Source organism: Micropterus salmoides, unplaced genomic scaffold (genome assembly GCF_014851395.1).
Source record: "Micropterus salmoides isolate LMB-PRFRI ecotype aquatic unplaced genomic scaffold, ASM1485139v1 Ms_hic_scaffold_21, whole genome shotgun sequence".
NCBI classification, from domain to species: Eukaryota; Metazoa; Chordata; class Actinopteri; order Centrarchiformes; family Centrarchidae; genus Micropterus; species Micropterus salmoides.
Window position 1 is genome coordinate 9,111,654 of NW_024041262.1, and position 16,883 is coordinate 9,128,536.

Genomic DNA, 16,883 nt, shown 5'->3' on the forward strand with positions numbered 1-16,883 from the left:
CCTCACACCTCCTTGTCTATTCACTGTGAATGTCTGTGGTTATTTCTCACCTCCTTAATGGCATTCATCATAACTCATCATATCCTCCTTAATTTACAACAAATAAACCTCAGCTTTTTGATGCCTCTATCCGGTTAAAGAGAGATCTCAATCAATGTATCTTCTTTACTTACTGTTTTTGCAAGGCTGCAACAGAATGGTACTGGTATGGTAACAATTTATGTCCTTTATTATTACTGGCGAATAAATTTGTATCTAATGGTTAAAACCTGATCAGTGTTAATACACCTACCAGGCAGCAGCTGTTTTGATGGCCTGCCAAAGAAAAGCTTACCACTGATCCTGGACACATTTAGCCACACTTGGCAGTCTATAATATTGGCAGTAAATAAATAGTAAAACTCAGTATTGACCAAAATGTGTCAGCATTTGTTATTAAAATGTGTCAAGTATCCAAAACTGACATCAAATGCTTGGGTGTAAGCTCGGTATATGTACTTATATGTTTGACAAGATATTTCCCAATCTAAATTCAGAACCTTTTAACTTTGGATTATAGGCAAAAATCTCCATTTAACGCAGATGCATAGAGCACTTTGGCATATTCTGTTCAATGAAAAAGCTGAGAAATCAGGAAAGGTACTGTTCTGTTATCTGTACGGAAACTTGGGTAACATATTGGCACTATACCCAGCATCACTCGTCACTTGTCTTTTCCTTCTATTCACAAGCAAGTTTACCATCAAGACACACGGAACAACAATGCACCAAACACATGAACTCAACAAAATGTGACCTGCAGAGGAACCAACCAGGCCATGCGCCAGTCTACCACAGGTCAGACCAGCCATTAACATTCCAGCAGGGAAAACAGAAGGTGTTTTTTCCCTTTACTTCCTGGTCTCCCCCCCCACCCGCTCTGCTGTGGAATTTACCAGCACTGTTTGCATTTGGCAGTGACTCAACACTGACATCAGGACCAGGATTTCTTAGTTTTGATGCACTGAAATTTCTGAACTGCAAAGACACAGTCTGAGGAATTTAGTTAATGATATCTAAACCACTGCGCTCACACTAAGGGGACCAGTAGCTGCATGGCAGCCATGTGTGTAATCGTAAGGAAAGGATGTGGAATCTGGCACAAAACCCTAAAGTAAATGGTGCTTTAGCAAGCCGGCTCTTAATGACTTACTGTACTGTCTATGTTTGTACTGGAAGAGGGAAACTCACCACCAGAAGCTTGTAAGCCAACTCTGCAGGTGTTTGCAGATAAAGCAATTCTGAGATCTGGAGATGTAATCTCCAGCTGACCTAATGCTACACTTCAGCTTCATTTCCCTGAGTAATCAGTTTGTCAGAGTTCAGAGCTCCAGGGTCTAGAGATATAGACTGTTGTTAAAGGAAAACTATAGTTTGTTATAACGGGTCCTATTTTCAAAGACAGTTCTTTCAGTTCTATGGAGCTATATGCTGCTCGTGCTCCGCACTTCATTGGACCTATTTTCAGAGATGTTGCTTTGTTCACATATCTCAGCCGTTACACTTTGGTGAAAATAAAAGTTGTAATAAAACAAGGTTTAATATTTCCCAAAGATACCTAATATCCAAGCCCATGTTGATAAACAAGACATTTACATTTTTTGTATTTGTTGAACTGATGTCTGGGCCATACTGTGTTACCTTAAGTATGAATATTTGACAAATTTTATGTACCATCTAACTTTTTTTGTTACCTTTATTTTAATTTCACTTTAAAGTAAAACAAACAGTTGAAGGACACATGGAGGCATAGGCCAGCTGTCAGCTGTTAGCATCTCGTAACATGATAGTTCACTATAACACAGAAAGGACTGAAGGCATGGAGGGGAGGGGAGGTCGTGTTCAGCAAAATGAGATTTTCATTGAGAAATAGAGGCTGAGAAAGAGGGAAAAACAGAGTACCAGAGCCAGGGAGAGGTGCTCCCTGTGCAGTGATGACGGCTTTCTAACAGACCGTTACATAACTCGAACATCTGAAAATCATTTTTAATGCAACGGACCTTGTAACCTCTTGCCCTGCTCACAGAGGAAACACTGCTTTCTTTTCTCCTTCATGGCTGGTTTCAAAATCAGTACTACAGAAGAATGGGACAGAGAGGGTGTTTTTTGCCTGGACATGAGGAAGTCTTTTTGATAATGTATGTGTGCCTTCTTGCTAAGGTTTTCCTTTAGGTTGTTTGAATTTTATAGGCTGGTTCTTCTTGCCTTCCCCTCCCCTCTCCTCTTTCTGTTACTGTATAACATCTAATAAAAGCTGCTAATTTGCTTGAGACCAAAATGACAGGGTTTTTATTAGACATTGACCTTTAATGGGGACACAGGTTTCTATCTGATCTCTTTTTAAGTGAGACGCTGACGCTAAATGACGTGCACATGCGACAGTGTCATAGAAAATCGTACTGTACACACCTGTGTTCTCTATCTCTGCTTCCAAGATGACTTGTTTTGTCATGCGTTCAATCCAGGTGCAGGTGTGCTATTTCGTTTGCTGAGACAGTGGGCACACACACTGGTGGCCATGTTCTCAGAGGAAGCGAGTGACAAACTGATGAGACAAGAGCCGAGCCCGCTGAGTTTTCCCTGAAATCTCTGGAGTCTGGTGACACTGTGGATGCTATCTACCGCTATCAACAGTGTGAGAGAGCCAGCTCCAGTCTCACACCTACTTTGTCATCAAAACTACCAAATCTATTCAGTTACTTTTAAGGTCGATCTGATGTTTATCAAAATTAGATGCTTCATGTTATACTGTTTTTTCTTCTGACCTTGTCGGACCCTACAATATTAATTAATCATGAAATATGTTTCACATATAGCCTGATTAAAGTATGTACTGGAAAGCTATAGCCCACATTGCCTCCACCTCACGCTGTCATCAAGACCAGAATTTTCTCCAGCACATGACTCGGCATCGGAGTCATTCTAATGACAGAACAAGAGTCCTGTCAGCTCACAGTGACTTCTACTACATTCATCAGCTAACGTGTGCTACACTTGGTGTTAGAAGGTGAGTCACAGGCTAACGGCTGTTGTATTATTCAGAAACACCACAGCAAGCCGAGTTAGAGACGAGGCACAGACTAAAACAACTAAAGCATAAATGTCTTCTGTTTGTGTGTTTGAGCGTTCGCGCAGCAACCAGGTTTGTACCTGTCACAGCAGGAACTTTTAACTGTGTGTGCATGACTACACCCCTGAAACACATATTTTAGTAGAGGTTAAGTAGAGGTTTTGTAGTGTATGATGTTTGGTGAAGTTGGTTTTAAAAGCAGAATAGTAGAGTAGGTATGCTACAAAATCACACTTCATTAAAGGAGACCTATTATACTGCTTTTCCAGTCCTATATTGTAGTTCTGTGACTGTAACCTCATTTTTTGAAACTTTGGCCACGATTTAAAGGGCTGACCACTTCGAAGCTTCTGCCACTGCCATGGTAATCAACGTCCAAATCAGTATTCAAATGCCTAATTTTTCAGCCCATGAAATAAGAAGTAGTAATCCAACATTAACAACATTAAATTGCATCTTAAAACACAAGAGGATGACAGCAGTGCGATGCTTCCCGTAGGTTGACTGTGGATGGGCTTAGCACACACACACACACACACACACACACACACACACACACACGGAGCGGAGTACACAAAATACAGGTGAAGTGAGCGTTACTCAAGTTGACGGCAACTCGTTACGTTACGCTGAAATTCAACCATGGTCTCCTGCTGGTAGATGCAGTGACTTAAACCATCATTAGTAAGAAAAGTATAAATAACATGCCAGTTGTTAAGCAGAGCCCAGAGGATACTAAAGGACAGCACCCACCCCAGCCCCAGCCTGTTCAACCAGCTCCCTTCTGGGAAAAGATAACAGAAGAATCTGCTGTCGTACCAACAGACTGCAGGGCAGCTTTTCCCCCCTAAACTTTTAAACTCTAATTCAAATTCATCCTCAGTACTGCTCCATGCAATATAGTTTGAAGTTTACCATTTTATGATTGATATACTGTCTATTGTCTGCTATGTAGCAGAAGGGAGTCGCAAACTGCAATACATTTCACAACCCTGTTGTAATATGATGATTAAATCTGCCTTGTACTGTAAAAACTACGAGTAGAGGAAAAGTCCGCTATCCATGCTCAGCTGATCCTCACTGCATGTTTTAAGATTGTGCCTGCCCTGAAGTACTGCATGTTAAAAGGTGTGTATGTGTGTGTGTCTTGAAAGATCACTGAGGTACATGAGTGGGCTTGTAACTGTGGGTGTGTGAAGGCACCATGTTCTCGCTGCTACGAGCGTACCTACAAAGCTGATGAAGTGCTTTTCTTTAGCTTTAGGCTACAGATCTGAGTGAGGCTGTTTGGCCACACTCTCACACTTCTCATTATCTAACAGGAATTTATTGGATCACAAATCAAAGATGCGAGTGTGTTAGTGCTTGTTGAAATACCGTGCTGTTTGGACACAGTGGGAAAATGGAAGGCTACCAAAGCCTGTAACTGCACGTCCAGGTCCCCACTGACATGAGTTGCGAAGTGTGTTTGTGTGTCTGTGTATGTGTGTGCTGGTGAGTCATTCGTATGTCTGTGGGTGTGTGCTCGACACATTTAAGATTTTGGCCTCTCACAAACCTTGCATCAGTTGCAGAAATATGTTTCTGCCTGTATGTTTATTAGACTGAAAGCTGTTGACAGTCACCAAAAACTACAACATTTGGTCTCGTGTTGTTTCGAATCGGCCTGTTTCATTACTGGAAGGCTGAAATTTGTGCTGTAGTTCAAATATGCCCCACCACAAAAGTTCCAATTTGTTTCAAGCAAATGTATGCACTCAAACTCGGTTAGTATGGGTGAAAAACACAAAACAAAATCATTTTATGTTCATCTTATGTTAATTTGGTTGTCAATTTATTTGTTGTGCCCCAATTGTTTGTATTTCATTTTACCACCCGGGATCGGTTTATTAATTTTGATGGGACATTTTTTTGTTTATGATTTTCCTGGGAATATGGAGATTATCTAATGTCATGACAGAGTCACTGGCACATAGGGAAGGAGACATGCAGCTGGATTGTGTTTACTGCAGCCGTGTGTTTGGATTGCAACCTAACTCTCCCTCACTCCCCCTTCCTTCCTTCTGTCCACTACTTTTTTATGGTACTGTAACTTTACTTTTCTAAATTCTCTTCCTTTCTATCCATGCTTATTCCTCCTCTTTCTTGCTATCTCTCAGTCTCTCTAGCTCATTGGTTCCTCTCCTCTCTCCTCCTACTCTCAGCCTGACAAGAGTGCTGCGGGGCCTCTGCTGCTGGCAGCCTCCCAGTGTGTTACATAATAGTACCATCAGCCTCCCTGAATCACTGCTTGGCTAAGCTACACCATGTTAGGCTACATATCTTGCTATTGTATCTTATATATTGCCCAACAGCAAAGCATCCGTCTGTGTGGGTTCAGATTACATTAGCATGTCTAATTTTTTATGGCAAACTGATCATTTCTGGCGCCCGTCAAGCACCACACCACCAACACACACACACACACACACCATTGCAGTCTAAGCTACAGCCAATCTATTGTCATTATGCTAGGGTGGGGACGAAAAGGGATGTGATGCTTATCTTCTTATGTTTACAAGAATGATGTAGGCAACCAAATCCCAAACATCACTGATGGAAGTTTAGTTTGAGTCTATCGGCTCCTCACCCAACATTTAGCCACATAGTCCCAGTCTCTGTTCTTTTCTTGACCACTTTCTAAAAGGTATCCAGTCATGCCACGTCATTCTTGCTAAACCTGAGCACCGGGTGACAACCTAGCTGATGGTCCTAACTGGTATCTTGTTTAAAGACCAAAAGTCTGTGAAGTCAGATTATGATACGTGTTGTTTGAACAAGTTCATTTGAACTTTTCCATGTTTCTGCAACACAAAGTCTGCAGGTTTTCAATGTAAGCCACACACTACGGCAGCTGATTTGTTTGATTAGCACCCCTCTCTAGTTGTAGGTGCAGTAATCAATGGAATCAGCTGCCGCAGTGTTTGGTTGGAACAAAAACCTGCAGACTCTCAAGTCACAGTGGCACATGATTAAAAATCAGAGTTCAAGCTTTTTGGAGGACAGTGCTGGCACACATAAAACACTGCCTCATTGCATTTTCCATTTATTTTACACTTTTTAGTCTCAGCAGCAGTAGTCACAGTCCATCTGGAACAATCTGTTCTGACTGAAATGAGCGGATCATTCTGTGCGCCTCTTACCTACTCTTGAGTTTAAATGTCCAACTTCCGACCTCCAAGAATTCCAGGTGCATGGTGCCAATGTGACATGAACATACATTACTTGTTAAGTACGTTTTCGTCTGGCTACATCAATGGGTAATCTGCAAAAGTTAGTAAGTGTTGGGTATTTCCTTATGTTCTCACATTTTTTAAAAACATTTCCTGAATAACATTTGTGCAGAGAAGATGACTTTCAGAGATGGTTTACCATAACCAGCTACCGAAACACTGGCAACATATTTTAACATCAATTTACATGCAGAACAGATTTTACTATATGACAGAATATACTATTTTAATTAAATAAGGGCAAATATACTTTACATTGCCTTTTAGTTGATGGTTTACCATTTGCAATGTGTACTTCCATGGCTGTTGCAATTGTTGTGTGACATCAGACAACTGCTTCTTCATGAAGTTGGGATAGATGGATTTGCCCCAATTTCACAAGTAGGTGGCGTTTGATTGTACTTTATGTAGCAGGCCGTCGGAAATGTTCGAGTTCCGAGTTGTCTGGAACGCAGCACAACCTCCTACTCTGCAGCCCTGTCTGGACCCTGGCCTGCAGTCAGTCCACAGGGAGCAGCGGTGCCTTGGCTGGACAGTTGACAGCTGCATTGAATGAAGGGGGGGCTGTCAAATGCTGAGAAGAGACCAATTCACCAACCACACCTTTCCACCGGCTCAACACCCTCACTTGGCCAATTCTTCACAGAAGAGTGGCCCGCCTGATCCCCTTTGTTCTGGGGACCCTGAAAACTACATTTACCTGCTGTATGGTCAACGTGCCACTTATTCAGACTTACGAAAGAACTGTTTTTGCAGTGTACAGGCTCCACATCACATCATTAACTGATTCAGTAACTGGAAGTTTTTGGTTTAATTCCTCTTTTAATAGATTTTTCCCTTTGTAGCTGCAGTTAAAATCTACAGTACCACCTCATTATGCAAGCTTCCAATAAAACTACAAGGGATTGTACTTTATATGATTGCATGTGACAAATATATGTGTCCAACCAAAATAATGTTTAAAGTTAGTCAGTACATTTTTGCTGCAGAGCGACCATTCCCACGCAAATAAGTACACCACCACTTGAGACTACAGTGTCTACAGGCTATACCTAACATTTACTGAAACATGCAACGGCTCACACCACATCTGTATTCAGCAAAGTTTGCCTTCAGGTAGACTTTACAGGTAACTTTCAATCACTGTCACCACTTCTTAAAGACACACAAAGACACGAAAGCAGAAGACAGTGTACACAAATGGACTTTACCTGACTGGATAGTCATATCCCTCTGCAACAGGCTCAAGGGAAGCTTCACCCTCCCGGCACGTTTTAACGATTCATACTCCCGACACGAGCACAAAGACAGTGTAGGAAAAAACAACAGCGGTAGAAGGCTGAGGAGGTCCAGCAACAGAAAAGCCACGTTAAACACTTGCAGCTGGTACTCCACAGGTAGCAGTGCACCTCACATTCCCTTTCTTTTGAATCTCTGTCTACAAGTGAGTGCATGCCCCGACAGAGAGGGCGTGTGTTGGTCTGTGTCTGTCCCTTATTGCTCCTTGGAAAACAGCAAGGTCCACACAGCTGTGGCTACACCTCTGTTTCACTCCTGCTCCCATGTACTTGTAAAACTTTTGGTCACTCCTCTGCACTTTCTCTGCCAATTTAGAAGTAAAAATTGAAAAAGAACAAAAACAAGCTGGTGCCAAGCTTCACCTCCTCAAGTACCAGTAACACTCCCCCTCCTTTCTAGCTTTCCATTTTCCCTCGCTTTCCTTCTGTTCCCTGTCTGAGGAGTTATGCAATACTGCCATTTCAGACATGACCTCCCCCTCCTCTCTTCTTCCCTTTCCTCCTTCTTCTTCTGCTGTTGTTGCAGCCCACACTCTGACACTCAAACTAGCTCCTCCACCTCAACGTTCTGAGGTGGAGGAGCTAGTCACATTATCATAGCGCCAATGCTTTTGTTTGCTGGGGAACAATTCAGAGGCAAGTGTGACAGGGAAGACAGGAAATGTAAATTGCTTTTAAGGTCATTCTTTGTTGTTTCAGCCATCATGCCTCAAATCAAAGCCGACTCTCACATATATACAAACATCCACACACTCACGCATATGGACATCTGTCTCTGATCCTCATCCTCAAAATCATGTCACTTCTCTCTATATATAAATACGTGTGTGTGTGTTTAACAATAAATCTCCCAGCGCTTGTCCATGACTGAGGAAGGAACCTTGTGCAATAAACATGTTGCATAACCTGGTGTGAGAGATACATCTCTGATAAGCATTATTATGTGGGCATTCCATTCTGTTTCACTGCCAACAAATGTATGCATATAGAAAAGGCACATGCAATCACATGCGATGTGTCTCCCCAGTGCTCTGAAAGCATCTTCATGTTAGATTAGCTGCAGTAGTGCCTGCAGCAACATGTCTGCTTCTGGCTAGTAGAATTGAGTGTGTAAGAAATGGGCCAACAAGAGCAAGGGTTGTTTAAATTTGGGAGTGGTGGCCCGAGGCGGTGTGAGCGTGTGTGTCTTTGTGTGTTTCTGTGAGGTAAACATGGTCCTGTGACTGCTTATCACTTGTGCTAAACATTTCTGAAATGATGTAAACATTGTTTAAAATACAGTTTCTTGTTTTTATTATTTCTACTGGCAATGTATTGTTAAAGCTAGCTGTACTGTGCCTCAACTTGTGTTATTATGTGTTATTGTTCATTATTCTCTGCCACCGTTGGACCCCCCCTAAAGATGGTAAATCATTTATTGGCCCAACCTTGCCCAACCTTCCTCTCCTGACAAATCAACAGCAGGTCAAGCAACTGTTTCTCAACAAAACCGGGTGGCCAACGCCCAGCTGAGAACAATGTGGTTGACTCCTCTGATAATGCAAGCTGCATGTATGTGTTTAAGTAACACTTAGACTAAGCCAGGTCTGACCAATGCTCAGATATCTCTTCTTATGTAACAAATTAACTTAATGGAAACATTTGGAAGTTTTGTGTTATTGAAGACATTAAGTAGCACATGCAAGTATACCAACTTTCATGTGTGCAATTATTAGGCTTAGTTTTGGCTTAAAACTGAGGGTACATTGTCACTACATATGTTTAGAAGAACCTGGTGCAGTGAGATGCTATTTGAACTCACATCGCACTACATAGCTGCACCTAGTCAACTGAAAATGCTTGTCTTGGTCTTTTATCAACCCAGTTGTGGTGGGTTGTTTATTTTAGATGTGATGACATCATCGGAACTGCTGACAGAAAACAACCTCAACGCAGGCTTTACGTGTTTAAGGAGACCGATGTTGTACATCTTCTTGATAGCAGACATAGGCTGCTCAACTTCCAAAGACTTGAATCACATTTATTTAAAGCCCTGTCACCAAAGGCAACACATTACCCAGACTTACCTAGACTGTCCAATAAACAAGCTGCATTTGACTGCTTGTGAGCTTCATTTATACGTAATTTGGCTGTGTGAACCTAAACAAACCAAATACATAAATGCAAGTCAACTTTTCCATGCTGCTTCAAACTAAAGGAATCTCCTGCATGTCACTCTGCACAGAAAGCCAAGTTCTTTAAGCTCTAAGCTAACTCCAGACACAAAAAAGGCCTTATAGTCTTACACAGCAAACGTGCAGTACGGTCTAATCTACTGTAACAAGAGGTCAGCGCAGAGGATAAAGCCAATTAAGCACAGCAGCTTCTTCACTCCCTTCTTTCTGGAGACTTCCCTGCTCACCGCAACGCCCCCCCCCCCCCACACACACACGAGTACACAGTTTCACCTCAGCACATGAACAATGACTCTCTCTCTTTAACACCCTCTGCGGTGAGGTAAGCTTTGTCTGTGAAGACAAACGAGCAAGATGTAAAGACACACAAGACATTTAACTTCTGCCTCTCAGTTAAGTGTTTTTTCCCCCAATTTCTACTCAGCCTCACTTATGTAACAGGTTCTCGGTACACACTTTTTTAGCTTAGAGGAATTTATGTTGGAAATTGGCCACCTCTGTGAAGGATGAGTATCGCTACCGCAAAATATTCAGCAAGAGTGTTGGTCTGCAAAGCGATGGGTTTCCACTATATTCACCCAGCAGCTCTGTCCCTATCGCCAGTAAACAGTTTGGAGCTGCAAGAGGACACGAGTGGAAAAATGTATTTTGTCTGTGTTCTGGTAAGTCTGCTTTACAAAATAATTTTAAACTTGTGGTGAAAGCCATGAGTCAAGTAGTAGGTCAAAAGGGCAACATGCACAACATTTACACAATGTACCCCATATGTCTACAAAACAAAACCTAATTATAAAGCCTTTGATCAGAAACTATAAACATGATTGCTGTAGTGGAGAGCTGCAGGTGAATTATATTGTGTGGGACAGTGTGTAGGGACAGACTATCACTTTTGCAAGAATTTAGGTTTGACAGGCTGAGAAGCAAAGTGGTCTTTGCTAACTGTAATGCACAATATAATTTGACCGAGCAAAAAAGAAGGAAAAACAACCTGAAAACATTACAGTACACTACTTGCCCATTTCGGTATGTAAATACAGTTTTCATATTTGTCTGCCTAAAGCAGTGTTCAAGTTAAAAATAGCTCTGCATCAAAAAAAAATGATGATGAAGGGATTATGTGGAAAGCCAAAACATTGTACAGCAGTTTATACAGGGAAGCTACCAGGCCAGTAATAATTTGCCCCTTCATACCAACACTTGTGGTCAACAGTAGCTCTAACATTTTACTTGCAATGACTGCATGACGGTTTCTCTGACGAACCCATCCAAAACCAAATACTCAAAATGTGGGATTAAATGTGGCGACTGAATTAACAAAAAGTGTGCATGCAACACAGCCTCACCATTCTTTCTCTCCTGTAGAGGCAGCGGGTTGGGAGCAGGTTGAAGGGACAGCTCCTGAAGCTCACTGGTCACTGCCTCGCTCTGAGGGCTCGAGACCAAGCCTGGCGTCCCGGCGACTTCCATGCTGCCAGGACTTGGCTCCTCCCCTTTCTGTGGGTGTAGCGTTGCCAGGGTGATGGAGAGACCTGTAGTAAAAATAGGACATCAAAAGTTTAGTGACTCATCAAAAGGCTCCATGTGATGTTAAGACAACAGCTACAAAGAATAAACTTCTTAATCTAAAGGTGCCATCGGTCATGTTTCACTGATTCTCTGCCAAAACATTTATACAGCCCGATATCACAAATCACTGTTAAGTATGAAATCCACCACGTGCTGTGGATTGGTTTATGATCTCGATATCTAATTTAGAACATCGGTGCACCATTTAAAGGGCTCTGAGAATTTAGACTTAGAAAAACTTCAGTGTTAATGCAGAGTTGGCATTTTATTATCTGCCAGGTAAGCAGCTTATGCTCTAGCTATCGAGCACATACGCTTGCTGGCTAATGTCGCTCGTCTTTGATGCAAAACGGCAAACATCAAAGTTATCACAGCATCGCAGTCAACAACATTTATAGACATCCTATGGTATTTTCATTGTGTAGTGTCTTTCTAACCATTTGCCAGTTCACATACATCTCAGAAATGCATGGATGGAACTAGGAAAATAAGCTTCTACTGTCACCTTGGACTGCACCACCACCCTAAGTCAGTTTGTACTTTCTGGAGGTACATGCACTGTGCTTCTGCATTTAACCCGTCCCACGATGGGTGATTTATAACACAAGACAAAATGGCACAATAATTGTTTTATATCGATTATCTTGTTTTTATAATTGTTAGAAGCCAAAAAGTCATAATTTAAAAAAGATTCCATTAAATTGTTATGTTTTTTTTTTTGGAAATGTACTAAATCTGATTATTTTTACTGGGCGATCAGAGTTGAGCACTCAAAGCCATGGATGGAATAAAGATAAAGTACCCGGGGCACTTTTACAGGTTACAACAAGCCAAATGGCTAGTCCCGGAAACTGAGTGTATCTATTTTCGTCTGACTGCCTTTTTCTGTCTCCCTCACACACAAACAGCTGGGGAAAGAGGAAGAATACAGGGCTGTAGGCTAGGTGATTAAATCTGTCATCAGAGAGGGATTTGCATGTTTGAGCATTTACAACTGTTGCTGTGGCTTCTGCTTTAGAACGACAGGACTCTATTTGTGGATATTTTTTATCTTTTACTTCTCAACAATCTCATAGTGATTTACATACATTTAACCCATCTATCAACTTACCCTCAAAGCTGGAATTCTTTCATACAGACAGCTGTAAAAAGATGTGCGGCTTCCCCCGCTGCCACACAAAACTGTCAATATTCTAAATCTACACAGTTGATTTCTCACCTCAAAACTTCTCAGATGTGGATTTAGTGATTAGGTGTTGCTGTGAAAAGCCTGACTTGAGTGAGTTCAACAGCTCCATTCACGCAATTTAGACTAACTCAAGCCTCAAGATGGAGACTTAAAGAGACATTTTTGATTTTGACGGTCATACAGCAACACATTTTAAATGTATATGAAGACTGACACAAACAAAGCCATAGAGAACCTTTGGCAGCACATTACAGACCACTAGTGAGTACAGACAGTGAGCTTGCTGCAGCCCTCTCCTTGTAATCAGGTCATTATGGGCTCATTAATGTACTGATCTAACATCGTTTAGAAAAGGACCATTCACAGCAGACATTTTGACTTGTTGAAACTCGAAAACCACAGGTGTTACTAATATTAACGAGGGCTCTGTTCTATTCAACATGCACAATACAAGGACCCTGAACCCAAAGCAGCTAAATGGAATTCAGCCATTATTAATTATTTTATTTACAGCTGTGCTTTTCCTACTGTGACATGTCAAACTTTCTTCTGTGAGGAAGGCCTGCTATTAATTTGGAGTAAAGGAAATTGCTGAACAATAACATTTTAATAATTTCAGTATTTTTAAACCTATTTTCACATATTTTGGTGTTGAAAGGACTAGTAGGTACAAAAGGTTTTGGAATCCGTGCAGCAGATGGCTTAAACGTATTCCTTCGGGGAAATTACGCCAATCAAAAAGTGCTTATTTTTCCTCAGTGACAGGCTCTGACTGTTATACCAGGAGTCTGACAAGATCATGGAAAGGAGGAAATATGTGAAAATAGGGGCCAGGTTTTAAAATACCAAAATATCCGTTGAGAAATATGATTAAATATTGAAATATAGCCCAGCCCTACTTACATTAAACATTAAAATGATACAAATTATGTAAAAATGTTGACATGTGTAGTAGTTAAGCACAGACAAACGATCAGGTACAGCAGTAATAAGTGACTGCTGCTGAGGAACGTTGTGTTTCAGACTGGCAGGTACCTATACAAACTGGTTATGCTGAACATAAACACAAACCTGTCTAAGGTTAGACTAGTCTGGAGGGATATGTATCCACTGTAACCCAGGTCAAATGTATTTAATCCCACTTTACATAACAGACTTTCCTGATTTACTGGAGTAAGTCTGGTGTAACTGGTTCTCATTAAACACTCCTCTGGACTAAACAGTGTCTTGGGTGCGCATCACTAATGGTTGTTGACAAATGCATGCCTGCTGCTGTGTGGTGTGTTGATCTCTGTCTTGCCGTCGCTGCAAATATGTGTTTTCTAACCGTGGGGTTCTGATGGGGATTCTGTCGTTGCTGCACAGCGGGCCTGAAAACAATGAGGCAGTGTTGTCTGAGATGTCACTCTTCTCTCTCACAATCAAATGCCAGAGCACACATGTCTGAATAGCAGCACACTAACCATGACACACTAAATGTGGGCTTGATGTCGCCGGCCTCATGATGTCTGTGAGTTTTATCATGTCAGACTTTTAAGATACTTTGCATTATTTGTTTGAATAACATACAATGCTTTAAAAAAAATTAAACAGAGATATAAGAAGTAGATTTAACAGAATACATGTAATAGGCTTCTTTTATATACTTCCTAAATTTGCATTCTTAAAACTGGACTTAAAAACAGAATACAGAAGTTAGATTTCTCAATGTTTTCTAGCCTTTAGGGAGTGTGAACTTTATATTATAGCCTACTTGTGCAAATGTGATATCTGAGTTTTGGTGTCGATGCAAAAACAATATTTTTTGATACCTTACTTTAAGGAACATGTTTTTTTGTTGAAAGCTATATTTTTTAACAAAAAAGTCCAAGTTTTCAAGTGTAAAATGTTATCTACTCACAAGCAGTGATACGAGAACTTTTCCCTGAATAATATTACTTACAAGAGAAAAGCTCCAATTCAGCAGCAAAAACATACAGACATGAGTTTTGCAGGCACATTTTAGCCACATCATATTACAACGTGAAATCACGTTATAGATGTTAACACCCAAAACAATCTAGCTAAGGGAGTCACAAGCCTTTCTACTCAGACAGAGAAAAACAAACTGTGAAACTGGTTTAGAAAGGGAAGGAAATAACATGACAATGTGACAGACTGATGCCAAAATGCAGCGTTTAATCACAAGTTAGGGGTCAGACTGATGCAGTATGGCAAAAGATCTCTGGGGAGAAATTAGACGGCACATAACACTGGATAATGCATAACTAGCATCTACAGAAGGAGACGCTGTATGCTTTATAACGGTGCAAGCTACCGTGATGTGACTGCCACATCATATTTTTGTGGCTTCAACACAAAGTGTGTGATCTCACATCACTTTGAGATGCGCACCTCCTGTCAACAAGACACCAGAAAAGTATGTGTGACTTTCTATCTCTGCCGTGTATACAGTGATGCCTCACTAATCTGTCTTAACAGGGCCCGGGACTTTACAGTCACCTGGAACCGGCCATTTCAAATATATGGTGTTTACAGTGAAGCTTGCTGCAGCATCAGTTGCTTCACCCTTACTTTCCCAACAGAGGGCTGCTGTTCAAACATGCAGCATGTACTGCTCTGGTGCAATGCACTGAAGAGAGACAGCACTAAAGCATTCCTCTCTACACGCCCACACCAGCCTTTCAGATATGTATCACAATAGCACAGGCACATACATCCTGACACTTTTTCTTTTCCATAATCAGAGGCAGGAAAACCAATACCAAGAATTACAACACCTTTCCAGTTACCAGAAGGAGCAAGGTAAAGGATGTGGTTCCCACTTGGCCTGGTAATAAAGTAGGCTGGAAGGAAAACAGGCGTGTTGCTTACCTGTTTCAGTAAATCTTGAAGGGGCGTTTTCCCATTTCAGCAGGGCAGAGCTTTGAACGGCTCTAAATGAAGAAAATACAAACAGCAAAGCTTTAGCAGAGAATCTCTAGTTATCTTATCTCTTTTCCTGCCAAACCCATGTCTCTATTCTGGTCCATGACTCTACGGATTGTGTTACCAGGATATGTGCAAAAAAGGCCACTGTGGAGTAAAAGAGGTTAAAAAAGAATAATGACAACTGACAATTTGAGCTAGACGAATCCATGTTGCAGGAGGCCTTTCCACAGAAGTCATGGGGCAGCAGCCTACAGCTGTCACTGTCCAAAACACAGACATGCTAAGCTATTGTTAGCACGTCTAGGTGGATAGTTCACCATAACAGTTTAAACGCAAGTTTAAGTGAAGCTACTATGTATAATCGCACACAAACGACATCATGCACACTAAGGGTTACCAATAGAATATAATGCCGTACTTATTGCTGATGCCAGCTACATATGAAACATTTCGCCATCCCTGTTGACTGCAGACAGCCAGACACCCTAAGTTAGCAAGCTACCGTTAGCAAGCCATGTCTGCCAGCCATTACCCCCAACCGCTAGCTAGCTGTCGAGCGTACTTCGTCACTGTCACGTTGCGGTCTTCTTTGATAGGGAAACTAGCTAATGCCGTGACGCTATCTCTTTCATGTATATATATTTACGCTTACGTTTCATGGTCGCCACTTGTATGTTGTTTCTTTAAGGATAAACGGCTTTGGCATCACATCGCCACTTCCGAATCACAAAGGAAACTTTAACCGGAAAACCCTCCTCTGCGTGGGACGCAAAGACCCACTTCCTTCACAACACCTTTTCCACCAGTTTACTACTAATGTTTTCCCTCTGTAACAGGAGATAGTACAGCGGAGGCATGTCCACATATATCAGCCATAACACTATATATACTCTCTAATATAATATGTATATATAACTTAAAGAAAAGGAAAAAATACATTCCATAAAGCACGTTAAACTCCATACATTCCCCTGCACCGTCTCTGTCTCCATCTAGTGTCCAACTACATGTACTTCAGCAGGCCAGAGCTACAGGTTTGTTTATCACTGAGTGCACGCAGATCATGGTCTTTCCCATAGACTGTAGGTCTTGCCTTACTTATCATCTTTCCAAACAGCCAATAGAAGCAGCAAATAGTGATTGTTTGTACAGATTTCTAAATCGATTAAACGTGTTTGTTAATATGTCTAATTACTTTAATGACATAACCAGGTAACGATTTTAATGCACCATCATCCTTACAGTTGAATGTTATAATATATCGATCTTACATTTAGCTGACGCTTTTATCCAAGGGGACTTACAATTGCTATACATGTCAGAGGTTGCACACCTCTGGAGAAC

General features: G+C 41.4%; 1 protein-coding gene across 1 annotated transcript in view; it reads right to left on the reverse strand.

The window, feature by feature from the left end:
- The window catches only part of mrtfab (myocardin related transcription factor Ab), a 41,048-nt gene extending 25,072 nt beyond the window's left edge, over positions 1–15,976 (reverse strand). Inside the window, exons 1-3 of the mRNA XM_038735286.1 lie at positions 15,958–15,976; positions 15,483–15,544; positions 11,197–11,382 (exon numbers count right to left, since the gene is read on the reverse strand). Coding sequence (XP_038591214.1) covers positions 11,197–11,320 — 124 coding nt within the window. The 5' untranslated portion in view covers positions 11,321–11,382; positions 15,483–15,544; positions 15,958–15,976. The remainder of the gene's footprint in view (positions 1–11,196; positions 11,383–15,482; positions 15,545–15,957) is intronic.
- Between the last annotated feature and the right edge of the window lie 907 nt (positions 15,977–16,883).